This window comes from Eurosta solidaginis, chromosome 1, assembly GCF_040869045.1.
Source record: "Eurosta solidaginis isolate ZX-2024a chromosome 1, ASM4086904v1, whole genome shotgun sequence".
Classification (NCBI taxonomy): Eukaryota; Metazoa; Arthropoda; class Insecta; order Diptera; family Tephritidae; genus Eurosta; species Eurosta solidaginis.
The window spans coordinates 306,355,922-306,383,874 of NC_090319.1; the positions used below are offsets into that span (position 1 = coordinate 306,355,922).

General features: G+C 36.7%; 2 protein-coding genes across 6 annotated transcripts in view; one reads left to right on the plus strand and one right to left on the minus strand.

Annotated features, from left to right (window-relative positions):
• Invadolysin (leishmanolysin-like peptidase, invadolysin) overlaps window positions 1-27,953 on the plus strand; it is a 165,975-nt gene that overhangs the window by 44,934 nt on the left and 93,088 nt on the right. The gene's annotated exons all lie outside the window — the stretch shown is intronic.
• Window positions 1-27,953, minus strand: part of Myo95E (Myosin 95E) — a 65,743-nt gene that overhangs the window by 28,311 nt on the left and 9,479 nt on the right. Inside the window, exons 9-15 of one of the 2 annotated variants that reach the window (XM_067761421.1) lie at window positions 21,657-21,804; window positions 21,472-21,570; window positions 21,181-21,404; window positions 20,830-21,077; window positions 13,151-13,287; window positions 12,269-12,876; window positions 9,881-9,940 (exon numbers count right to left, since the gene is read on the minus strand). In XM_067761421.1, coding sequence (XP_067617522.1) covers window positions 9,881-9,940; window positions 12,269-12,876; window positions 13,151-13,287; window positions 20,830-21,077; window positions 21,181-21,404; window positions 21,472-21,570; window positions 21,657-21,804 — 1,524 coding nt within the window. The remainder of the gene's footprint in view (window positions 1-9,880; window positions 9,941-12,268; window positions 12,877-13,150; window positions 13,288-20,829; window positions 21,078-21,180; window positions 21,405-21,471; window positions 21,571-21,656; window positions 21,805-27,953) is intronic. The other variant, XM_067761422.1, reaches the window with a different exon arrangement.

Sequence of the window (27,953 nt, forward strand, 5' to 3'; positions counted from 1 at the left end):
TCACTTTCCAATATTCATATCACTTGAGAGATATCGAAATGAACCAACGGGAGCATTAATTGCTCCAAAATTCAATACGAACTCTGCTAATTGGGAAAAATACGCAAAACTAGTTGAACACAAGATTGAGAACTACAACATTACAAACAATATTAATAGAGACGCGGCGTTACTCAAAAAATCTATTATCTGCCGCCAACGACTCGATGAAGGTATCACCACGGTTCTCTCCCCAAAAACAAATACATTGGTGGAACCCCAACCTTAGCATACTCCGAGATAAAAAACAAAAACTATGGCACATTTTTAAATCCAACATCAGCTCGGAAAATTGTCTAGCCTACAAAAGAGCAGACGCGGTATTCAAAAGAGAAGTGAAAAAGGCCAAAAGGGAACCCTTTTACAAATTCACATCATCGATTAACCCTGACACGTCCATTAAACATTTATGGAACCATGTCAACAAACTCTATGGTAAAAACTCCCATTTCACAATAAGCAGTATTGAAGACCAGAACTCTAACATTTGTTCATGTAAATCGGATATCGCCTCGCTTTTCGCACGAACATGGTCAGATGTCTCCTCTGACCCTAGCTTTTCTAGTGAATTTGTTCATAACAAAAATTGCCTTGGGAGAAACATAACACACGTCCCCCATCCAACGGCCAAATTTATCGAGTCCGAAATTACTATGATAGAACTGAACAATGCCCTTACTGAAACAAAAGGGAAAACCCCAGGTACCGATAGAGTCTGCTACTCTATGCTTAAACATCTCCCCATGCAAGCCAAGACCTATATGCTTAACTTGTTTAACAACATTCTTTCTTCCAGCATCATTCCACAGGAATGGAAAACAAGCATCATTATTCCCATTCATAAAAGCAAAAAGCCAAAAAATAAAATAGAAGGCTACAGACCCATCTCTCTCATATCATGTACTAGCAAGGTTCTAGAAAAAATTATATCCAAACGTATTAACTGGTACTTACAGCGTAATAACTTAATTCATCCGAAGCAAGTTCGCTTTAAAAGGCGCTCAGGAACCACCGATGCATTATTGTATTTGGATAATCAAATTGCAAAAAGCATTCGGGCCAAAAATCATATCTCTATCCTCTCCATAGAGTTTGAAAAGGCTTTCGACCGTATTGGGACTCATGCTATAGTCGACCAACTTAAGGAATGGAAACTAGGTCCAAAAATAATTAATTTTGTTATTTCATTTTTAAGCAATAGGAAGTTCAAGGTAAAAGTAGATAATTACTACTTTAATATAGTGCCGCTGACTAATGGAATCCCACAAGGCTCCCCTCTTTCCGTGACACTGTTCTTAATAGCTTTTGAAAAATTAAATAGGATTATCACCAAACACCCATTCTTTAACCACTGTATGTATGCCGACGACCTCTGCATCATAGTCAACCACAAAAACCAAAATGCAATTCAAAGTAATGTTACCAATTTATTTGCCGAAATCTTCGAATGGGGTAATAACACAGGGGCTAAACTCAACGTATCCAAGACAAAGGCAATTCATATATGCAGAAAACGCAATTGCACTCCCGTTGATATTTACAATAACCTAGATAAAATTGATACATGACAGATATAAGAATCTTAGGAATAATTGTCGATAATAAATACAACTTTACAACACATATAACTTATCTAAAAGAAGCACTAACCAAAAGAATGAATCTGATTAAATGCATTACCAGCTTCCACAGCAACGCACACACCAACACTGTAATCAATATTATAAAAGCAGTTTTAATTTCAGAGATCGAATACGGGCTTGCAATTTACGGGCACACCACCAAATCAAGGCTTAGACCTATAGAAAACATTTACAATTCTGCTGCCCGATATGCACTTGGAGCATTCAGAACTACCCCACTTTTGAATTTACAAACTGAGAGCGGGCTAGGGAGCCTGTACGACAGAATAAACATCAACACGGCCAAGCTTGCAACAAAGCTTCTGATTCCCACCGAAAAAACACTGCTTCACTTTAAAAATAGCCACTCACAGGGCTACCGACCATCCACAAGAAACAACTGCTTGTCAACAATAGAGCGAATCGCTTATAAGATTCAAGAGATTGCTTTGAATGAAACACCTCGTCGAAAATTCGTTCCATACCGACCACCATGGTTCTTTCAAAAAACTTGCATCATAACAACCCTTATGAATCTCTCGAAACATTCTACAAGTAAAAGTGCTTACATTACCCTCTTCCGAAAGACAGCCGAAGACTACACCGCTGCCGGATGGCAATTCCACTACACAGACGGATCCAAAACCGCATCAGCTACAGGGTACGCTATTGTGAACCATAACTATGATACCATTCAACTTTCGTTACTCAGTCCAACGACGAAGCTATACTTGATGCTGTAAAGTGGTTAAAAAGCCAAAAAGGCAAGCACGTGGTGTGCTCCGACCCACAATCCTGCATAAAAGCTGTGATGAACATATCACACCATAATGATTCCATTTACGAAATAAGAGATATACTCATCCGCTTCCCGCAAAAAATTAAAATTATGTGGATCCCTGGGCATGCCGGGATTCATGGTAACACTATGGCCGATGAGGCAGCAAAATTCAGCACCTCAGCTCCACTAAAACTTAAATTCACATAGCATAGATCAGATATCCTACGAACCGTTAACACGGCATTAAGTACCTACAAACGGGAGATTTGGGACAATTACCAGCATGTATACAAGAATATTAACCCTAATGGAAAAGCAGCCATATACCCACGCAATATTCCCAAAAGAGACCTTCAAAAATACACTCGGATACGCTTGGGTCATACACGGCTCACCCACTCCCACATATTTTCCCGAACCTCGCCGCCGATATGCAGCCTCTGCGACCAAGCACAATTAACTGTACCACATCTAATATTTGATTGCAATACAATCTCTAACATTTGTAATAACCACAACAAAACCATGGCAGAACTATTAACAATTACATCTGAAGAAAATATTAAAATATTTACAAAATACTGAGAACTTGTCAACTATATTTTGATATTTGACTTTTATAATTGCAGGCTGAAAACCTTAGTCGTTAGTGCCTAGCTTTAAGTTTATTGTATAATTTATTATGCAAATAAATAAATAATAATAATAATAATAATTTGATACCCATAATAAAAAAACACATTCTAGGTGTATCCGGGTCCATGCTTTGGCTTATATATCGAGACCGTAGTCATCCAGCGGTGTAAAACTTACTCTGTACTAAAGCATACATCAAAAAATTCAATTTGATTCCCATAATGTAAAAACACATTCTAGGTGTATCCGGGTCCACGTTTTGGGCTATATCTCGAGACCCTAGCCTCCCAGTTGTATGAAAATTATCCTGTACTATAGCAGTCATCAACAGCTTTCATTTGATATCCATATTGTATAAACACATTCTAGGGGTACCCGGGTCCACGTTTTGGGCTATATCTCGAGACCCTAGCCTCCCAGTTGTATGAAAATTATCCTGTACTATAGCAATCATCAACAGCTTTCATTTGACATCTATATTGTATAAACACATTCTAAGGGTATCCGGGTCCATGTTTTAGCCTATATCTCGAGACCCTAGTCACCCAGGGGTATGAAAATTATCCTGTACTATAGCACTCACCAACAGCTTTCATTTGATATCCATATTGTATAAACACATTCTAGGGGTACACGGGCCCACGTTTTGATCTCAAGACCCTATCCTCCCAGTTGTATGAAAATTATCCTGTACCATAGCACTCATCAACAGCTTTCATTTGATATCCATATTGTATAAACACATTCTAGGGGTACCCGGGTCCACGTTTTGGGCTATATCTCGAGACCCTAGCCTCCCAGTTGTATGAAAATTATCCTGTACCATACCACTCATCAACAGCTTTCATTTGATATCCATGTTGTATAAACACATTCTAGGGGTACCCGGGTCCACGTTTTGGGCTATATCTCGAGACCCTAGCCTCCCAGTTGTATGAAAATTATCCTGTACTATAGCACTCATCAACAGCTTTCATTTGATATCCATATTGTATAAACACATTCTAGGGGTACCCGGGTCCACGTTTTGGGCTATATCTCGAGACCCTAGCCTCCCAGTTGTATGAAAATTATCCTGTACTATAGCAATCATCAACAGCTTTCATTTGACATCTATATTGTGTAAACACATTCTAAGGGTATCCGGGTCCACGTTTTGGCCTATATCTCGAGACCCTAGTTACCCAGGGGTATGAAAATTATCCTGTACTATAGCACTCATTAACAGCTTTCATTTGATATCCATATTGTATAAACACATTCTAGGGGTAATTCAAAGCTGTGTTATTCGTTTACAGTAACTGTGTAAGCTTACATAAATATACGTTATAACATAACGTAATTTGTATTTTTTGGTAATCGGTCTTTCTCGTTCACTAAGCATTCACTTTATTTTGCCTGCAAAACGGTACACGTTTTTAACAGTTATTTAAGGTCATTAAATAACTGTTTCAAAATATCGGTTTCGGGCACTGTTATTTGCGATCGTTTGAAAATAGATAGAATTTTTATTGTTAACATTATACAGTTGGGCACAAAAATACTGACAAATTTTAACACCTTTTTACTTCTATTTGAATAAATTTTATACCAATTTTAATTTTTTTTTGCACTCGAGTGTACTACGGAAGCCATCTAATGTTGTTCAGAAAACATGCACTGCAGAATATTTATTTGTAATTCAGAAAGGATAAATCGCAGTCCATAATAGTCAAATGTACTTCAGATGTAGTTAAATGCACTTAAGAGTAATCAAAAGTATTTCAGAACAATCGATTTAAATTCAGAAACTGTAAATGGTACTTCAGAATAGCAAATTGTCTTTCAGAAACCGTAAATTGTATTTGTTACATCGACAATAGAATCCGAAACACCAAGCAAAATAGACTAGATTTTTCACTCCATTAGGCATTCAATAAAGCAATAATGAGATAATTAAGACTTATTGTATGGAAGATTGAGGGCTTTAATGTAGAAAACCTGACTAATTATTTCATTAAGCCTCTGTCTGAAATTGGCATAAAATGCGCCAAATTTAATTTATTATATGAAACAAAATCTGAAACACTGTCCAGTAAACACATTGTAAAAGCATTGAAGGAGATTTCAAACTAGTACTTTTTTCGGTTAAAATGCATTTGAATCCAAAATTGCACACTCTCATTATTTCCTAAAATTTTAAACAAAATTTGGAAGTTTTTCGAATTAATTAATTTAAAATAATAAAAAATGTAATATAACTAACAAAATTTTTTTGACTAGTAGGTGTAGGTGTAAGGGTTGGAAAATAAAAAAAAAACCGATTTTTCAGTAAATAATGAATAGGAATCGCGCCTTGAAATTCTTTTAAAATGGGCATTGTGCCGATCACTTTCGATAAAATGAATTTTACAAATATGATAAATATGAAAAATAAATGTAAGGCGCGATAACCTCCGAGAAATCTAAGGCCGAGCTTCTCTTCCAATTTGCGTCGTGCTCCTCTTGATTTTCCGTACAAATTGGCCGGACGGGACCTACATGTTTTATGCCGACTCCGAACGGCATCTGCAAGGCACTGAGAGCTTTTCATGGCAGAAATACACCCGGAGCGCTTGCCAAACACTGCCGAGGGGCGACCCCGCTTAGAAAAATTGTCTTCTAATGGAAAAACCTTATTTCTAAAATTTTGATGTTGCTTTGCCCGGGGTGTGAACCCAGGGCATACGGTGTGGTAGGCGGAGCACGCTACCATCACACCACGGTGGCCGCACGAACTATCATATACATATATTTTTTCTAATTTGGAAACCAAATCTATAAATAATGTTTTGGTTGTAAAGATGGAGATTCGGGCTATTAGCAAGCTTTGGGCAATTTTGGTCGTTGTGCTTTTGTTTAACTATATTTTATTAAAATAATTTGATAAAAATAAACGATTGTGAGCACACACACGCTTTCCAAGGCAGTCGGTTCTATGTACCGGAGCGACTCGGGATTTTTCCCGACCAAGGACTGTCATTTCAGTGTGACCCCATTTAATTTGTTGCGTCCCTCCCACAAATTGTCATCCTCCCAGCAGCTCCTTGCAGCAGGACTGCTCCATACTCTCTTACTCCAGGAAGGCATCGAATCCAATCCGGGTCCGTCTCCTGACCCCGGTCCTGAGAAATGGTTTTGCTGCATCTGCCGGAAAAGAATCTTCTTAGGACGGTCATACTCTGTTCAGTGTGTCTCGTGCAAGGGATGGTTGCATCGGACAGGTTGTTCTGGGCTTGATCCCAAAACCCGACGTCAAAGTAACTTTTATAAATCTTTGTGGCTCCTTGCTGTTCACGCCCAAGGGCGTCCCGTAGTCCACGCCAAAGCGCCCCCCCCACTACCTACCCGCATTATCTTAGGCGATTTCAATGTCCATCGTGATCTATGGCATTCAAACTTGCGGGCGGACAGTAGGGGTGAGATGTTGGCGGATCAAATAGAAGAAACTACGTTCTGCACAATAAACGGAGACGCCCCAAACACGTATGGTAGGAAGCTGTCACAGCTCGCCAGAATCTCAATCGTGAGCGCAGAACTCATAAACTGCGTCAACTGGCAGCCGATGGTAACATTTGCATCCGACCACCTGCCCATACTTGTTTCGCTCGAGCGTACCGCCGACTTCATCGTCACCGAAAAACGCACTTTCATAAACTTCAAAAAAGGAAAGTGAGAAGAATATAAATCTTTTACAGACAACCGCTTTGCTGCCCTCCCTATCCCGACTGATGCCCGCCAAGGGGAGCGTGCCTTCCGTAAGGTCATTGAATCCGCCTCGGCACGTTTCATTCCCGCCGGGAGAATTCCCGAAATCCGGCCCACTTCCCGGTGGAGGCCGCAAACTTAGCGAGAGAACGTGACCTTATAAGACAGCTTGATCCAGGCGACCCCCAAATAAGGGATATAAACCAACGCATCAGATTGCTTGTGGACGAACACAAGCGGGCGAAATGGGAGGAGCACCTAAGAGGTTGTAACCTCTCTACCGGTGTGGGTAAACTTTGGTCCACCGTAAAGTCCCTATCGAATCCGACTAAGCACAAAGACAAAGTTTCCATCGCCTTTGGCGACAAAGTGCTGTCGGATGCGAAAAAATGCGCGAGCGCTTTCTGCCGACAATATATAATGCATCCTACGGTCGACAAAGATAGACGGAGAGCCAATAGATACGCACATAAACACAAATTCAGCGCGTCACCAATCACCATCACCGCTAAAGAGGTTGAGGACGCCATTGGTCGCGCTAAACCATCCATAGCAGTGGGCCCAGACGGCATAGCCATGCCGATGCTTAAAAGCCTAGGGAAAGAGGGTTTCAAATATTTAGCGCATGTCTTCAACCTGTCTTTTTCCACCTTTGTCATACCCGAGAAATGGAAAATGGCCAAGGTGGTCCCGCTACTAAAGACTGGGAAACCAGCTAACATAGGTGAGTCGTATCGTCCGATATCTCTCCTATCGCCAGTGGCAAAGACGCTTGAAGCCATTTTGCTCCCTTATTTCCAAGCAAATTTGCAGCTAGCCCCTCATCAGCATGGCTTCAGAAAACTCCATAGCACTACCACCGCGCTAAATGCCATTAGCACCCAGATAAATTGCGGTTTAAATCAATACCCCCACCATAGAACAGTACTCGTAGCGCTAGACCTATCAAAAGCTTTTGATACGGTCAACCATGGCTCGTTACTGCAAGACCCGGAAGGGTCTACCCTTCCCCCATGTCTTAAAAGGTGGACCGCAAATTATCTGGGTGGTCGGCAGGCATCGGTGCAATTTAGAAACGAAACATCAAAACCAAGGGGAATTAAACAAGGGGAGCCACAGGGTGGTGTCCTATCCCCACTTTTGTTTAATTTCTACATATCTAAGCTACCTTCACCACCGGAAGGAGTCACAATCGTTTCCTACGCCGATGACTGCACAATAATGGCCACAGGCCCAGGCCCAAAGATCGATGCGCTATGCAATAAAATAAACGGCTACCTCCTGATCTCTCCAGTTTTTTCGCCTCGCGAAACCTGGCATTATCACCGACCAAATCTTCCGCGACCTTATTTACAACATGGACGTCCCAAATGTCGACCATTTTGAACATCCACGTCGACGGCACTACGCTACCGACTGTCCTACACCCCAAAATCTTGGGTGTGACGTTTGATCAGGATCTACATTTTGGTGAGCAAGCAGCCGCAATTGTTCCGAGAATTCAGAGCCGTAACAAAATCCTCAAATCCCTCGCTGGCAGTACCTGGGGAAAAGATAAAGAAACGCTCATGACTACATACAAAGCAATTAGCCAGCCGATTACGTGCTACGCGTCACCCATATGGTCGCCAAGCCTAAAAATTACCCACTGGAAGAAACTACAGGCCTGCCAAAATACTGCTCTCAGAATCGCCACGGGCTGTCTTCTTATGTCCCCAGAACACCATCTGCATAATGAGGCGAGAATACTCCCCATCAGGGAGAGAAATGAGATGCTGACCAAACAGTTCCTGTTGAATACCCAGAAACCTGGGCATCCCAACAGACATCTGATTGATGAACCAGCACCGCCTAGGGGCTTAAGGAGTCATCTCCGTAAGTATTTTGAGGAAATACGGCACCTGAGAACCCAGCCGTATGAAGCGAAAAAACACAAGCAGGTCCTTGGTGAACTCCATAAACAGGCGTCGGACCTTTATGCCGGGAATTGCCCGGTGAATCCAGTACTTAAAGAAAAGTATCCAAAACTCGCGGAAGAGGAACGCATACTCCCCAGGGAAACGCGTGTCACTCTTGCTCAACTTCGTTCTGGATACTGTAACAGGTTAAACTCTTACCTATCCAGAATCAACCCCGACATACAAAATGTATGCCCCGCTTGCAATGTGTCCCCACATGACACCAACCATCTCTTTAATTGTAATGTGGAACCAACGCCACTAACACCCCTTTCCTTATGGTCCACCCCTGTTGAAACGGCAAGTTTCCTTGGACTCCCGTTAGAGGATATTGATGACAATTTGTGATCGGTCGCGGCTATTAGGTGGGGCGAGCATTGCTACAACAACAACAACAACAACAACATTGTGAGCACACAAAGAAATCTATTTGTACTATGGCACTATTATGAATATTTGCACTGCATTACCGGAAGTTGCTGTCATACGCCAGATGCAAGCTGTAAGTTTTAATTGAGTGATAGAACAGCTGATTTCTGTTGATATTTGATAAACGAGTTTTAGATTGGTTGCGCAAGATGCGCACCGGTACGGCTTGTTATTCATAAATTTAAAACTGTTTTAATAACACCCTATCTGAGCTCAAATTCAATACATTTTGCTACAACCTGGGGGAGATAGGGCTTTTTCGAAACGGCAGCTGCGATAATGATATTCCACTCAGCAGTCGATTTGCTGTATGTATCTAATACAGACAAGTGTGCGATCCTAGATAAAATGGGAGCTAGATCAAAATTTTAAATTTCGAAGTTGTGAGTAACTACGCGTTTCTGTATTCAATACCTACTGAACTAGATTTACTTATACCTTCACTAGTCAGCGAGAAAATACTTTGTAAAAAAATGTTAATTAAATTGCAGAGAAATAATCAGTTTATCGCGTTTCCTGAACATTGCGATTTTTTGAGTTGATTGCGGTTTTGCTCGGGGTGTGCGATATAACATTATTTAAGTAATATTTTGTTAAGCTTTATACGTTAAAAAAAATTCCAACTTCCCAATATTTCGCGTTGCTTATTTATTGTTTAACACTGTATGTAATTGTTATGGTATGCTTACACTTCGATAAAGACTCCACAGCTGTTTACGAATTTTTAGTGGCATAGTAAAGCGACATTCCTTTAAAATTAACCAGCACATGCATTAAAAGCATTCAAAGCGAACGACAAACAATTAACACATCTGTATATGTACAAATGGATGCAAATAAGTAAGTTTATATATAAAAATACTACTCAAAGCGAAATCAAAACAAGTAAGGAAGCCTAAGTACGGGTGTAACCGAACATTACATACTCAGCTGAGCGCTTTAGAGACAAAATACGGGAAAATCGCCATGTAGGAAAATGAACCTAGGGTAACCCTGGAATGTGTTTGTATCACATGGGTATCAAATGGAAGGCAATAAAGAGTATTTTAAAAGAGAGTGAGCCTTAGTTCTATAGGTGGACGCCTTTTCGAGATATCGCTATAAATGTGGACGGGGGGTGACTCTAGAATGTGTTTGTACGATATGGGTATCAAATTAAAGGTATTAATGAGGGTTTTAAAAGGGAGTGGCCATTAGTTGTATATGTGAAGGCGGTTTCGAGATATCGACCAAAATGTGGACCAGGGTGACCCAGAATATCATCTGTAGGGTACCGCTAATTCATTTATATATGTAATACCACGAACAGTATTCCTGTCATGATTCCAAGGGCTTTGGATTTCGCCCTGCAGAACTTTTTCATTTTCTTCTATTTAATATGGTAGGCGCCACACCCATTTTACAAAGTTTTTTCTAAAGTTATATTTTGCGTCAATAAACCAATCCAATTACCATGTTTCATCCCCTTTTTCGTATTTGGTATAGAATTATGACATTTTTTTATTTTCCGTAATTTTCGATATCGGAAACGTGGGCGTGGTCATAGTCGGATTTCGGCTATTTTTTATACCAAGATAAAGTGAGTTCAGATAAGTACTTGAACTAAGTTTAATAAAGATATATCGATTTTTGCTCAAGTTATCGTGTTAACGGCCGAGCGGAAGGACAGACGGTCGACTGTGTATAAAAACTGGGCGTGGTTTCAACCGATTTCGCCCATTTTCACAGAAAACAGTTACCGTTATAGAGTCTATGCCCCTACCAAATTTCGCAAGGATTGTTCAATTTTTGTTCGACTTATGGCATTAAAAGTATTCTAGACGAATTAAATGAAAAAGGGCGGAGCCACGCCCATTTTGAAAATTTCTTTTATTTTTGGATTTTGTTGCACCATATCATTATTGGAGTTGAATGTTGACATAATTTACTTATATACTGTAAAGATATTAAATTTTTTGTTATAATTTGACTTAAAAAATTTTTTTTTAAAGTAGGCGTGTTCGTCATCTGATTTTTCTGATTTTTATTAAGCGCATATATAGTAATAGGAGAAACGTTCCTGCCAAATTTCATCATGATTTCTTCAACGACTACCAAATTACAGCTTGCAAAACTTTTAAATTGCCTTCTTTTAAAAGTGGGCGGTACCACGCCCATTGTCCAACATTTTACTAATTTTCTATTCTGCTTCATCGCTTTATCCGTCTTTGGTAATGAATTATCGCACTTTTTCGGTTTTTCGAAATTTTCGATATCGAAAAAGTGGGCGTGGTTATAGTCCGATTTCGTTCATTTTAAATAGCGATCTAAGATGAGTGCCCAGGAACGAACATATCAAATTTCATTAAGATACCTCAAAATTTACTCAAGTTATCGTGTTTACGGACGGACGGACGAATATGGCTAAATAAATTTCTTTTTTCGCCCAGATCATTTTGATATGTATTTATTTTGAAGTCTATACCTATCTCGATTAGTTTATGCCGTTACGGACTACACGTTATGCGAACAAAATTAATATGCTCTGTGAGCTCTGCTCAGCTGAGCATAAAAATACTACTCAAAGCAAAATCAAAATAAAAACTTAAAAATTAGGTACTATATTTTTTTAAATACTCTTGCTTCGGATTCCAGCCCAAGGCCTGTAACAATAAGGATATTCTCTCTGACAAGCAGCCATAGAAAACGTAGAAAGTTTTCTACACGCAGGATCAAATAGAAAGGATATTTATTTTATAAGTGGTGCGTTCTCTGGTGTTGTATACTTGGTCTAGAAAACGCCGAATATTATCTGCGTAAATGTTACTACGTTGACTACTGAGAGAATTGCCCCAATAACTTTTATGATAATTTTTTGTTTAGCTCGAACTCGAACCATTATTATCAATAGGCCAATAAAAACAAAAACTTTTTTAAATACTTTAGTGGAACAAAAATTAAGCAACTAATCAAAAGCTTACAGTTGAGAAAATATATACATATGTACAAATAAAATAAAAACATTTTTGCTTAACTAAGTCTACAACAACATTTCTAAATTGTTAACTAAAAAGAAAAATAAATATAAAAGGACTCACCCTCCACGTACGCCATGCACTTGCTATAATTATTTGACTTTGTCGCATACGCAAATAACGCTTTCTTGCCACAAACCTGCGAAATTTCGTCTGTATTAATATGGCTAATTCATTGATGCGCTCTCTTCGAAATTGTTCCAGTTCATATTCGGTGCGTGGACTACGAACAAACACATTTTTCGTACCGATCGTAAATTCTGCCGCTGGCAATGGTAAACTACGTATGATAAGAGCAATACCTTCAATAATACTACAACCATGACCTGAACCAACGTCAACAGTACTTCCACTAGCAGCGGAGGCGCTATGATAATGTGGCCATGTTGAACTATTTAATAATTTGTAACGATTGAAAAATTTAACATGCGGCAAATGGAAGCAATGTCCCGTGCGACATAGATGTACCAATGGCATTAGCGACATATAGCGCACTTGATGTTGCACCAAAGCCAAATCGTAACTGTGCGGCTGTTTACAGTCATTCGGTTTTATACAAAATACATAATGTGTGCGACGATTTTTGATTATTGCTAATAATGTATGCAATTGTGTACGAATGTTTGAGCTGAGCGTAGTCGGTTTTCGTGACACCTGACGACGGGGATTTCCTAAAAATAAAGAATAGTTTTAGCACTGAGACAATACAACAAACAAATGATAATGCCTCAAACAACACCTCTGCTGGGTGTCCAAACGTTTAAAAGTCCCTAAAAGTGTTCATTGATAGATGTCATAAAGATAAATTAATTAAGATCCTTGTTGACACCTCTGGTATCGCTTCTAGTTCTAGACTAGCTATTAGAAACACTCTGGGAATGCAACTTTAATTCGTATAATATCAATTTTAATAAACTCTGTTTAAGCATATTTTATTGAAATTACCTTCAGGAAACAGGCTTTGAACAAGCGACAATTTACTCTGATACAATGCACCGCTGACAAACTTTGGCAGAACATCAGAATTTTTTTCCAGAAATCGATGTACAGAATAGCTAACTACATTAGCAAAGTGGCGAATCCTGAAATTCAAGAAAAAATAATATTTTTTAGAAAGTGCATTTTTGAAAAATTGTGGGCGTGCAAGCTGTGAAAAATGCGTGAAAAGTGACGGAAACATATACTGTAAAAAAATTTTAATACACTGAAAAAATTTGTTTTCCTAAAATAATATTTTAAACTTGAAAAAACTTCAAAGGCCAAGCCTTTTAAAATAAAATATATTGCTTTAGAAAGGTCTATTTAATATATATAACATATCTAAAAACTAAAATGGCGTATTTTTTTATTTTTTTTTTATTTTAAGTAAATGCATCTCTTTATTTTTGATATTATGTTACCTTTGAGCTGTGATAACTACGGAATGGCTCAACCGATTTCAAAGATCTTGGTACCATTGGAAAGCTATTCAGATACACTCTAAAAAAATTTTAATACACTGAAAACATTTTTTCCCTAAAATAATATTTTAAACTTGAAAAAAAAACTTCAAAGGCCAAGCGTTTTAAAATAAAATATATTTTTTTTAGAAAGGTCTATTTAATGTATATAACATATCCAAAAACTAAAATGGCGTATTTTTTTTTTAATTTTAAGTAAATTCATCTCTTTATTTTTGATATTATGGTACCTTTGAGCTGTGATAACTACGGAATGGCTCAACCGATTTCAAAGATCTTGGTACCATTGGAAAGGTATTCGAATCGGCGTTCGAAAATATACACGGCAGAAAAATTTTCTTACACTGAAAAATTGTTTGTTTCAAAAATAAAATTTTAAACTTGGAAAAAACTTCAAATGCCAAGCGTTTTAAAATTTTAAATTTTTTAGAAAGGTCTATTTAATATATACATACAACATATACAAAAACTAAAATGGCGTTTTTTTTCTTTTTTTTATAAAAATTTTTAAGTAAATTCATCTCTTTATTTTTGATATTATGGTACCTTTGAGCTGTGATAACTACGGAATGGCTCAACCGATTTCTAAGAAATTAGAAAGGCATTCAAATAGGTTATCGAAGTATTTTTAATACACTGAAAAGCTTTTTTTTGTTTTTAAATGCTTGATCTTTGTAATTTTTTCAAACGTAAAAAAAATGGTTTTAAAAAACCTAAAAAAAACCGCTTACGGAGATGGCTTCTTATGCCCCTGTTCGGATGCCAAGGTTTCTGGGCGAGGCGAAGAAACTGGAGAGATCAGGGAGATAGCCGTTTATTTTGTCACAAAGCTTATCGATCTGTGGGCCTGGGCCTAGGCCTTGACCATTATTGTGCAGTCATCGGCGTAGGAAATAATAGTGACTCCACCCTGTGGCACCCCTTGTTTAATTCTTCTTGGTTTGGATTTTGCGTTCCTGAATTGCACATATGCCTGCCGACCGACAGATTTGCGGTCCACCTTTTAAGATTTGGAGGAAAGGAGAGACCCTTCTAGGTCTTGCAGTAACGTGCCATGGTTGACCGTATCAAAAGCTTTTAACAGGTCTAACGCAATGAGTACTGTGGGGGTTTTGATTTAATCCGCTATTTATCTAAGTACTAAACGCATTTAAAACTTATTACTGCTGTTTTAGTATGGCTAGTCGGTACTTCGTTCGAACCGCACCAATTGGCCTTAACAATGACAATGAATATTTGTTACAGAGCTGATATTTTATACACAGCGTATGAATCTGCTTATATTTTTTATAGAGCATATATGTAGCTACTTCCTTCCCTCAATAGCGTAGGTACCTTGTCGTTGGTGTGAGGGCTTAGCCGAACCCAATAGCGCCCGAATGTGGGGTTGAGCAGTTTAGGGTTGACGTCTACGCCGTTTTGCCTCATATGAGGCGGCGGGATGTCGGTGAGCAAGAACTGCCAACCCCTAATTCAGGGTATTATGCGGACCGCGCCTATTTGACGACCTTACCACAGTAAGGGGCGCTGTGGCGGGCGGTTCTTTCCCCATATTTAAAACTGGACTGCTGAGCCCGCAAAAACTTCAAAAAAAAAAAAATTCGCCATATAAATCGTTCCCGAGATGGTCGGGCTAGCACCGTAATGGTGCTGTGTTACCGGAGCGTACCGGATCTGTATCCGGCAAAGGACCATCACATCGATAACACTCGCCAAAGACTTCGGGGAGTAACCTTATCGCCACAACAACAACAACATTGTAAAAAGCAAAATTTAAGAAATATTTATTCTCACTTTGTTGAGCATTCAATTAGTGACGCGCAGAATTGAGAGGCAATCGAATCATACGACGATAGCTATCAAAAAGAAGATCCTCAGTTAAAGGAACTGCTGGTTAATTCATGAAAATATGAGAATAGCTGTATCACTTCAAAATCCTCAACAGTAATATAATTGTAGGTACTTTACATGTTCTTTTATTCGAGGGGAATGGATCTGATATAGCAATTACGCAATCGTCTGCATATACAATCTTCACTCCATTTTTACTGAGCTCCAGCAGATTCCCGTTCAGCGCGACCACCCACAGAAGCGGTGAGAGAACTCTCCTCTCTGGGGATTCATCTGCTCACATCGCGGGTAGTTGTAACCAAACCTATGTTGGCTTCCATTACCCTGTACTCCAGCATAGGTTTCGTCCATTGGCAGATAAGGCTGTGTATGCCATCCCTGTCCAGGGCGTTGGTAAGCGCGCTGATTTCTATATTATTAAAGGCTCCCTCTACATCTAAAAAGGCAGCCAGAGTATATTCCTTGTAGTGTTGGGATCTCTTTTCGGTAGACCTGCATTTCATGTACGCTTGATGTGCATTAGAAACATATATGTAATACTCCTATATTGCTAATAGAAAATGCTCGCAATGCGTTTTGAATTCGAAATCAAAACAAGACAGCCTATACAATTTTTGTGATTGTAGCAGCATAAGTGTGACAAGAAAAAATTTAAATTTAGGTACATTCGATTATTGAATACAAAAACAAAAACGTTTAAACAGCAATATATCGGCACTCTGATGTTTGGGAATGTACTTAGCTTTTTGTAGCAATATAGGAGTATTACATATATGATTAGAAAGCTTGGGTCCGTCTAGTACCGACCTAATGTGAATACCTAAGAGCCTTTCCAGAACCTTCAGCATGAAAGAGGTAAGACTAGTTGGTCTGTAGTTTAGCGTATTTATATGATTGTTTTTTCTACTCATTGAAATAAAAATCCTACTATAATCCATAAAACATAAATTCAACGTAATTGAAATTGGATGATAAAATTCACGAAATTTAATTTATTAAAATTTAGCAAAAAAACTCACAACATAAGCAACTGTAAAGGAAGTTGAAAGTATCTTGTAACTTTAAACGAGCAATTCTTGTATATTTGTATAGCCGAACGATCTCGAGAACGGCTGAACCGATTTAAATGAAATTTGGCACAGAGATAATGTATCATCTTCTAAGACTTTTTACCTAGGTGTTGCCACTCAGAATGTTTCACAAGATTGCCACCTATTCGAAATTAAAAAAAAATTTCATGAGATATGCCGATATGGGCATCAAACGAAAGGTATTTCACTCCCCAATACAATAGAGACATTCTTGAGTAGGGTTACCATTTAGGGTTGCCACCTATTCGAAATTAAAAAAAAAATTGCATGAGATATGCCGATATGGGTATCAAACGAAAGGTATTTCACTCCGCATTACAATAGGGACATTTTTGAATAGGGTTGCCATTTAGGGTTGGGTTAGTTAGACGAAATAGTACTCTACTTACTCATATTCTATTAAAACTTTAAAGGAGAACATTCGTAAAAAAATCTTACACATGATTCGACTTAATTTTCTTAATTTCACACACGCTAATAAAATTGAAATGCAATTTCAAGGCACTGTGGCAAATTCTAACAAAATATATTTAAATGCATATTTTTGGCAATATGAAATGAATAATTGCAATTTCTCACAGATTACTATTAGAAAGATTTCTCACCATAGCAAAAAGATATCTCACCATGGTAATTTGCTATCGTTGAACACTAGAGGCATATGTTCAATTTGAAAACAACATCTAACCATTTAACTACATACTTACCAACAGATGGCGCTTAGGGAAGTAAGTTGACATTTAATTAAACTAACTGATAGTTGTCATTCGTGAAATTTATAAGTTGTTTGGATGTAATAAAATTGTGAGACTTTCATTTAAAATTAATAATTCGGCGCATGAAGATACTCGACCTAAATAACTTAGTACTCGATTTCACTAATTGTCATAACAACCCTTATACTATAAGCTGGAATTACCCATTCCAAATTTTTCATTCGAGTTCATTTTGCGGTTAGTGTTTGATATGTTTTTAAAATCTATTTTTAAGGAATCAAATATTGGTAAGTAAAAATATATAATATATGTATTTTATTATATATATATATTATATTATATATATATAAATTAAAACAACGCGACATGAGGGCGGCAAAAGCGATAGCTGTTTCGTTTATACCTCATAAAGCTCTTCAAAGCCCTTTTCTCCTGGGAGTGGGATTCTTATCCTCACACCTGCGTTGGTTGAACTGTTACAAACACGTTACATCAAGGGCGTGCCTTTGTTGTAGTCCAACTTTTCCCAATTGCCTTCTTTGCATACGTTTTTCTGTTAGCGGTACATTTGATACGATTTGAAAATTTGCAATCTGGAACCATATTACTATTATTTATTGAATATTTCCCCCATCCCGAGAGGAAAGACTTTGAAGAGATGTACAAGGTATCCACCAGCTGTTGCCTTGTCCGTCCTGATGTATGGTTGTATCAATTTTTCCCAAAATATGTAAAATATTCTAATAGACTGACAACGATTTTCAGGTTATTTTCAATCACTCAACTCAATTTTGATCATAAAATACCAGTCACCCTAAACGACATGAAATTTTATGTAACAAATCTGCATTAGAAAAAATCATGAAGCTAAAAATGGAATTTCAGCTGACAAACGTTATAACCTCACTAGAATAGAGGTGTTATTTTTGTTCGAAAATCTGCCTTGTTACCCCTTATAATACCTTGAAAGAAAGTACACAGTAAACAAGTAAGGAAGGCTAAGGTCGGGTGTAACCGAACATTACATACTCAGCTGAGAGCTTTGGAGACAAAATAAGGGAAAATCACCATGTATGTAATGGGTATCAAGTGGAAGGTATTAAAGAGTATTTTAAAAGGAAGTGGGCCATAGTTCTATAGGTGGACGCCTTTTCGAGATATCGCCATAAATGTGGACGGGGGGGGGGACTCTAGAATGTGTTTGTACGATATGGGTATCAAATAAAAGGTATTAATGAGTGTTTTAAAAGGGAGTGACCCTTAGTCGTATATGTGAAGGCATTTTCGAGATATCGACCAAGATGTGGACCAGCGTGACCCAGAACATCATCTGTCGGGTACCGCTAATTTATTTATATATGTAATACCACGAACAGTATTCCTGTAATGATTCCAAGGGCTTTTGAGTTCGCCCTGCAAAACTATTTCATTTTCTTCTACTTCATATGGTGTCACACCCTTTTTACAAAGTTTTTTCTAAAACTATATTTTGCGTCAAAAACCCAATCCAATCACCATGTTTCATCCCTTTTTTCGTATTTGGTATAGAATTATGTTTAATACCAAGATAAACTGAACTCAGAAAAGTACGTGAACTAAGTTTAGTAAAGATATATCGATTTTGGCTCAAGTTGTCGTGTTAACGGCCGAGCGGAAGTACAGACGGTCGACTGTGTATCAAAACTGGGCGTGGCTTCAACCGATTTCGCCCATTTACACAGAAAACAGATATCGTCATAGAGGCTATGCCCCTACCAAATTTCACAAATATTGGTAAATTTTTGATCGACTTAAATGAAAAAGGGCGAAGCCACGCCCATTTTAAAATTTTCTTTTATTTTTGTATTTTGTTGTACCATATCATTACTAGAGTTGAATATTGTCATAATTTACTTATATACTATAAAGATATTCAATTTTTTTTTATAATTTGACTTAAAAAGTTTTTGTTTGAAAGTGGGTGTGTGCGACATCCGATTTTGCTAATTTTTATTTAGCGCACATATAGTAATAGGAGCAACGTTCCTGCCAAATTTCATCATGATATCTTCAACGACTGGCAAATTACAGCTTGCAAAACTTGTAAATTACCTTCTTTTAAAAGTGGGCGGTGCCACGCCTATTGTCCAAAATTTTACTAATTTTCTATTCTGCGACACCTACCTACCAAGTTTCATCGCTTTATTCGTCTTTGGTAATGAATTATCGCACTTTTTCGGTTTTTCGAAATTTTCGATATCGAAAAAGTGGGCGTGGTTATAGTCCGATTTCGTTGATTTTAAATAGCGATCTGAGATGAGGGCCCAGGAACTTACATACCAAATTTCATTAAGATACCTCAAAATTTACTCAAGTCATCGTGTTTACGGACAGACGGACGAAAGGACATGGCTAGATGAATTTCTTTTTTCGCCCAGATCATTTTGATATATAGAAGTCTATATCTATCTCGATTAGTTTATGCCGTTACGGGGTACCGTTATGCGAACAAAGTTAATATACTCTGTGAGCTCCGCTAAGCTGAGTATAAACAAGTAAATTCGAGTGTAACCCAACATTATATACTCAGCGTGAGCTTCAATTGTACATTTCATTTCAGATAAATTACTTTTCTACATAACACGTGGCACCGCCCGTTGAAAAGAGAAATTTCTCCCCATTTCTTCTTACAATAAAACTTGATAAGTGAAATATCATTGATTCAAAACTATTTTTTGCTAAGTTATAGCCTATTATTCTAGTTTACGACCCTTTTAAACTTGTTTTATATCTAAGTTGCCGTGGTCTTTAACCGATTCCGTCCATTTTTACTACAAATATTTTCTGCTATAAGAAAATTATGTGTACACAGTTTCGTTACGATATGTTTATTTTTCTTCGAGTTGTGGCTCCCCAAACATAGAAAATTGCTTAGTCATAAAAGGGGCGGTCCCACGCCCATTTAAAATTTTGTTTTTAATTTTTATCAAGAGTCAGCCCACATGTCAAATTTCAACATTCTAGGTGGATTATTTACTAAATAATCAGGTTTTTTGTGTTTTCCAAAATGTTATATATATAAAAAGTGGGCGTGGTTATCATCCGATTTCGCTCATTTTCAATACTATTCTGGGTCCAGATAAGCTCGTGTACCAAATTTGGTGAAGATATCTCAATATTTACTCAAGTTATCGTGTTAACGGACGGACAGACGGACGGACGGACATGGTTCAATCAAATTTTTTTTTCGATACTGATGATTTTGATATATGGAAGTCTAAACCTATCTCGATTCCTTTATACCTGTACAACCAACCGTCATCCAATCGAAGTTAATATACTCTGTGTGCAAAGCACGCTGAGTATAAAAAGGAAAACTATGCTCGCATTATCAATTTTTTTTCAAGTCCAATTTCGAACTACAAACAGGGAAATTACTTTTTTGTTTATGGATATTGATCTTCAAAAAAATTGGTTTACCCGAGTGCTGTACAATGTAACATATGCGGTGGTATCATTTCACTTACTTGAAACACATTGAATTCTGAGCAGTAATCATAAAATTCGGATGGCCGGCACAACATTGCTGAATACGTTGCAAAAGCGCTTCATTGCAATTAAGATGCGGCTCATTAATAATACTCAATATGCCGTAACTTGGCTTATCGATAAGCTCACAAATGGACTCATTATCGAAAAAGTCGACACGCGTCCATTCGAGACCTTCACGTACATAAAGTTCCTGTTCCATTCTTAGCACATTATAAACGAAGTTCTGGAATAATTGAATACGTAAGTTAATATAAAAAAAAAACTAATTTGGTAGTTGGTATAAATTTAAAGTAAACTATAAATTATACATATACGTATGTACACACCTGATGTATCTTTTCGGCACTATAATTGATTGCAAATTGCTCGAACGAATTATTTTCAAGCAATTCGAACCCGTAAAAATCTAGTAAAGCTAAATTCTTCTCACGCTGTGTAGATTTCAGAATTTCGTTTATTTTATTTACTAACCAAGTAAAAAGTCGACTGTATAATGTGCGACAAAGTGTGTTGCGTGTACTGGCTGCTTGGCGAGCATCCATTTCGCAGCCTGTAATATAAAACAATATTCGTTAAAAAAGTCACATATATTAATACAAAATCAAAACAAAACTTACCAACATCTTCCAAAGAGTTATTTGAGCAGTTTGCTCGAGTAAGGCAATTAATTAAGATTTGAGCTTCTAAACTTAGTAGGTGTGCTGTCTCTTGAACTTCTGCAAATGTATGTATGTACAAAAAAGAGAGTTAAGTATAGCCATTTGTTTGGTTGTTCTCGAATATTCATTTGTATGCAACATACCGTATGCATTTGATATTTGACAGCCTTCTGTGCCATCGATATTTGTGATCGGAACAAAAATAAAATTTCCTAACTTTAAAACGACTGCAATTACACGAAGTATTCCATTTATGTCATCGCATGATAAACCAAGGATTTCCAATGATTTCTAAAAATAAAAACCAAAATTCCACTATATTCAACAACTTTATATACCCAGCTGTATAATAGTTCACAACTGTTTGTAAAATCGCGCGATTTGAAATACGAAATAGCAAGTCGCTTGATATCCGAATAGATATTCTGAAAATCGGTCAATCGCTTTTTTTTAAAATTCGAAGTTACTTTGAAATTACTCGAATTTCGAAAGCTGCAGAGTCATAATTTTTTTGTTTGTTTTTTTTTTATGGTAAATTAGTTTTGTTTTAAAATTTTTTAATTGTGGCACTGTAACTTTAACTCTTCACACCTTATATAAATAAATTGTGTATTCATAGAGATTGTTTTAAGACAAGACTTCAAATGAAGAAAAAATATATTGAGTCGAAAAAATAAAGGGTTCGAGTAAAACATATAAATATATTGCGTTATTTATAATGTCGAAAGCTACTACAACTTCAGAAGTGGTCACGAGCCAGAACGACGCGGAAATTTTAAAAATTTTAAAAACTTATACTGTTGCAAATTTAAAATCTTGTCTAGAGAAGCTTGGTGAACCAACCAGCGGTAACAAAAATAAGTTGGTTCTTCGGCTGCTTAACTTGGGATATCCATTTGAGTCTCCATTGGACGATACGCAAATCCAAGATTGTGATGGACAAACAGAATCTGTCGTTGCAGAAACAGGGTCAATAGTTGGCGGAGAAATTGTGAATGTTATTGTTGCAAATGCATGTGAGACAAATCATAATCTCAATGAACCGGTTAGTCAAGTAAATGAATTGGAAATAATCAAAATAGAATTGAATCTTAAAAAGCGAGAAAATGAGGTTCAAATAAAATAATTAAAAAAAAAATGTTTAAGTTAAACGGTTTTATTGAAAACAATACTTACATGAAATTATAATAATACGAAAAGCTAGAAAATAATTAGGTAGGTCCTAGGTACTAGTCATCACACTCCTTATCAATCTAGGGCGTTGATCAGACAATTAAATAAAAGCGTTGGGCGCGTGAAATTTCTAAAAATGTGAGGCGTAGCATAACCTGATTAAGGTTCAGTTGGTCTTACTTATGACTATCAATAGAAATTTGACGCGTCCAACGCTTTTATTTCATTGTCTGATCAACGCCCTAGATTGATGAGGTGTGTGATGACTAGTACCTAGGACCTACCTAATTATTTTCTAGCTTTTCGTAATATTATTATTTCATGTAAGTATTGTTTTCAATAAAACCGTTTAACTTAAAAATTTTTATAATTATTTTATTTTCAAGTGTTTAGTTTTTATTTAATTGCCTATTATTTCTCATTCTATTTAGTTCATTTAGTGACTCATTATTACAAGGACTCTTTCCTGACAATTTGTTACAACCTAAGTCCTCAATACATAATCCTTCCAAAGACTTTACTCGACTCTGCGCCTCGTATGCTTGTCCCTCCTCCAACTCAAAAATATTTTGATGTCACTTCTACTGGACTGTATGCAATATTTGTTCCAAATATGAGCCAAATCGGGCATCATAGGTCGCTTTCTATTCAAGTATGTATTATGTGTTCCAAATATGGACCAAGTCAAATCGGACCACAAATACGATTTTTGTGAATATCTCGATCCTTGCGCCACCTAGCGGCTATCTTTTTTTTGATAGGTCGCTTTCTATTCTTGTATGTATTATGTGTTCCAAGCATGAGCCAAGTCGGACCACAAATACGATTTTTGTTAATATCTCGATCCTTGCGCCACCTAGCGGCGATTTTTTCTTATTATTGCATTGTCATCGGGTTCTGAACTATATTCCAAGTTTCAAGCTTGTAGCTTATCGGGAAGTTACTTAAATTTCAATTACAAGATTTGTTCACAACGGCCGTGCGGCCTGCCTGTCAACTCAAGCTAAATAAAACCGTTTAAAAATCATATTCAAAATGAATCTGTTTTTTATTTCGGGAAATGATAGTTTTATTCTTGCGAGGGAAATAGTACCAGATTTTACGGGCGATGGTGAATCTTTTCACCATTGGGAAACGCAATTATATTGTGTACAAAAAGCTTACAATCTAAATGAAAGTATTATGAAAGCGCTTATTTCAACAAAGTTAAACGAGCGTTCTTTACGCTGGTTTCATTTGCGATCGGATGCAATGTCACTTACTGTTTGAAATCTACTTGAAGAGATGCAGTTTCTGTTTGAAGATCGGTCTAGTCGTTTGGTGCTAATAAAATCATTTGAAGTAAGAAAGTGGCAGACGAATGAAACATTTCAGGAGTATTTTAATAAAAAAATAATACTATCAAATAAAATTTCAATGAGTGAAGAGGATTTAATAGAACATATCATTGACGGTGTCCCCGATTACGTTTTACGTTCGCAAGCCAAAATGCAACGATTCAAAGATAAACAAAGTTTGCTCGAAGCATTCCAGGGTCTCAAGTTGAGAAAAGACTTTCCGTTTAAAAAAAATGATGCAGTTCACCAATCAAAATCTATAAAATGTTTTAATTGCAATTCTTTGGGCCATTTAGCAGTTGATTGCAGCAAACCTAAACGTGAAAAGGAACTTGCCGTGCATGCGCACAGAAAGGGCACTATGCTGCTGAATGACCGACAAGAAGTATCAATCACGTTGATGAACAAGGCGATGGTAATGACGATGATTATGTAAGAAATATAAAATATAGTTTCATTAAAATAGTTACATATCTCAATCAACACTAGGTATTTTAATTGACACAGCCAGCTCAATAAGTTTTATTCGCCAACAGTTCGTGCCCGATATACTTTTAGTTAGAAACATTAAAGCTAAAAATACATTTTGCGGAATCAACAAATGCCAACTTAAAATAATTGGTTAACTTAAATGCATTATTTCATATAATAATTGTGAAAGAGATTTATGTTTCTTTGTTGTGTCAGATGAGACTATGACTTACCCTGTAATTTTAGATAGGGATTACTTAAATTTGGCTAAATGGAAATTTAGAAATGAAGTATATGCTTGTGATTCTTATGAAAATATGTGTTGTACTTTAATGACAATAGATATAAATAAAGAGGATTCATATATTGAAAATAATGAAATAAGTTGGGAAACAAAACAAAAATTTGATAAAATATTTAAAAGTCTTCATTTGTACTGCGAACGCCCCGATGAACCAGAAACTGATTGCAAAATGAAGCTTTTATTAAATAATGAAAAGCCTTTCCATTACCCTCCGCGGAGATTAGCATATAATGAGAGAGAATAAGTTCAGGAGATTTTAGATGAGTTATTAGAAAAGAATGTAATCAGGCCAAGCAGATCCGAATACTCTTCTCCCATAGTGTTAGTACGGAAAAAGACAGGAGATATACGACTTTGTATAGATTATGGAACATTAAATAAAAACACTTTGAAAGATAATTATCCAATCTTTTAGACAGATTAGTTCATAAAACTATATTTTCGCTTTTGGACTTAAAAAGTGCTTTCTATCATGTGCGAATGGATGAAGGTTCTATTAAGTATACATCTTTTGTAACTCCTTTAGGGCAATATGAGTTTTGCAAATGCCATTTGGGCTTAAGAATGCTCCATCTACGTTTCAGCGTTTCGTTAATTATGTTGTTGATGATTTAGTGCGTGCAGGTAAAGTTGCCATTTATTTAGATGACATAATGGTTGCAACTAAAAGCGAAGATGAGCATTTGGAAATTTTGAAGCATGTTTTTGATAGACTATTTAAAAATAAGTTGGAATTAAGAATTGACAAGTGTCATTTTATGAAGTCTGAAATTAGGTATTTAGGATATTGGATCACGAAAGATGGTATTAGACCTGATAATAGTAATGTAAATGCTGTTGTTAATTTCCCAATTCCGAGAAATATAAAGGATGTTCATAGTTTTTTAGGACTTTGCTCATACTTTAAGAGGTTTATTAAAGGATTTTCTGTGGAAGCCGAACCATTGTATCGTTTAATTAGGAAGGATGTTAAATTTAAATTTGATAAAGTTGAGATGGATTGTTTTGAAAAACTGAAAGCTAAGTTGATAGCGGCACCAACGCTAGCGATATACAACCCGAATGATGAGACCGAATTACATTGCGATGCCAGCTCCCTTGGTTTCGGAGCTATTTTATTACAAAAGAAGGAAGATGGAAAGTTCCAGCCAATATTTTATTTTTCAAAGCGGACGACTGAAGCAGAGGCTAAGTATCATAGCTTCGAATTAGAAGCATTAGCCATAATATATGCGTTGAGAAGGTTTAGGATATATTTGCAGGGATTAAAATTTCGAATACTGACGGATTGTAATTCTTTAACGCTAACATTAAATAAGCGAGAGATCAATCCCAAAATTGCTAGGTGGGCATTGGAATTGTAAAATTTTGATTACAGTTTAGAACATCGTGATGGTGTCACAATGCAACATGTGGATGCGTTAAGTAGGGTTTCAAATGTGTTAGTTTTAGAAGAGAATAGGTTTGAGCAAAATCTATCAGTTTGTCAGATCAGGGATAAAGAAATTTCACGGATTCGGGAAGGACTAGAAAAGACACAGTCGAAACAATTTTAAATGAGAAATAGATTGGTGTACCGGAAAATAGGGAAAGAAATTTTATTTTATGTGCCAAAGGAAATGGAAGAAAATGTTTTACGTTTATATCATGATGAAATGGGTCATCTAGGGTGCGATAAGGTACTACAGACAATATCAAAAACTTATTGGTTTCCAGAAATCAGAAGGAAAATAAAATTGCATATTGATAATTGCTTGAAATGTATAGAGTTTTCTCCAAAACATGGACAACATGAGGGGTTTTTGCATAATATTCCAAAAGGTAATGTACCTTTTGATACTATTCACATAGATCATTTTGGGCCGATATCACTTAAAAATTGTAAGAAAAAGTATGTGTTTATAGTTGTAGACGGTTTTACAAAATTTGTAAAGCTATACTCGACAAGATCTGCTGGATCAGGTGAAGTTATAAATTGCCTTAAGTTATATTTTAACAATTACAGTCGTCCTAAAGTTCTAATTTCTGATAGAGGTAGTGCATTTACTTCAAATGAATTTCAAACATTTTTAAACTCAAGTAATGTGAAACACGTAAAAATAGCTACGGCGTCTCCGCAAGCAAATGGACAAGTAGAAAGAATTAATCGAACTATGGCGCCAATGATTGCTAAAATAACTAATGCTGGGGTGTTGAATAGCTTAGACAAAATTTTGCCGAATATAGAATTTGCTTTGAATAATAGTATTAATACAACACCAAGTAAGTTGTTATTTGGTATTGCACAAAAAGGATATGTGATAGATTTTTTGAAAGAAAAATTGGAAGGGTTTTGCTTGCATGAGGAGGAGCGATATGGACAAGGAACGTTCCAAGGCAGCGGATAACATTAAAAAATGTCAGTATCCAAAGTTTTGCCCAATGACCGATATTTGGTAACTGATGTTGAAGGGTTCCAGGTTAGTCAGATACCGTACGAGGGTGTGTGGGAAGCGTCGAATATGAAATCATGGTTGGTAAGTAAAAACTTGAAAGCAATCGGGGCGATTGCAAATCAGGATGGCCGAACTGTGGCACTGTAACTTTAACTTGTCACACCTTATATAAATAAATTGCGTATTCATACAGATTGTTTTAAGACAAGACTTCATATGAAGAAAAAATATATTGAGTCGAAAAAATAAAGAGTTCGAGTAAAACATATAAATATATTGCGTTATTTATAATGTCGAAAGCTACTACATAATAAAATTTGTATTTGTTTTATTACACTATACCGCAAATCTTTTTTTTGTTTTCAGCCTTGCATTTAAAAATATAAAAAAGTAAAACTGTTTATTTCCAAAAATTTAAAAGCGATAAATTACATACATAACCACACAAAAGCAATTGCATGGAAATATATATATTGTAACGAATTTAATTGCAAATCCTCTGCTAAGTTCGAATCACTAAACTGTTGAATAAATAACTCCAATATGTAATAATGCAAAATGGCCTTTATTAAAGTACTTCACAATAACACTCAAACTGTGCAACGAATAGCTTGCTTAATAACGAAACGGATTGACAACTCAAATCAACTGAATTCCAGCGCCTCTACAATTGCCGCCTTTTATACTCTTTGATTTCAACCTTCGCATCTTCTAGGCGCT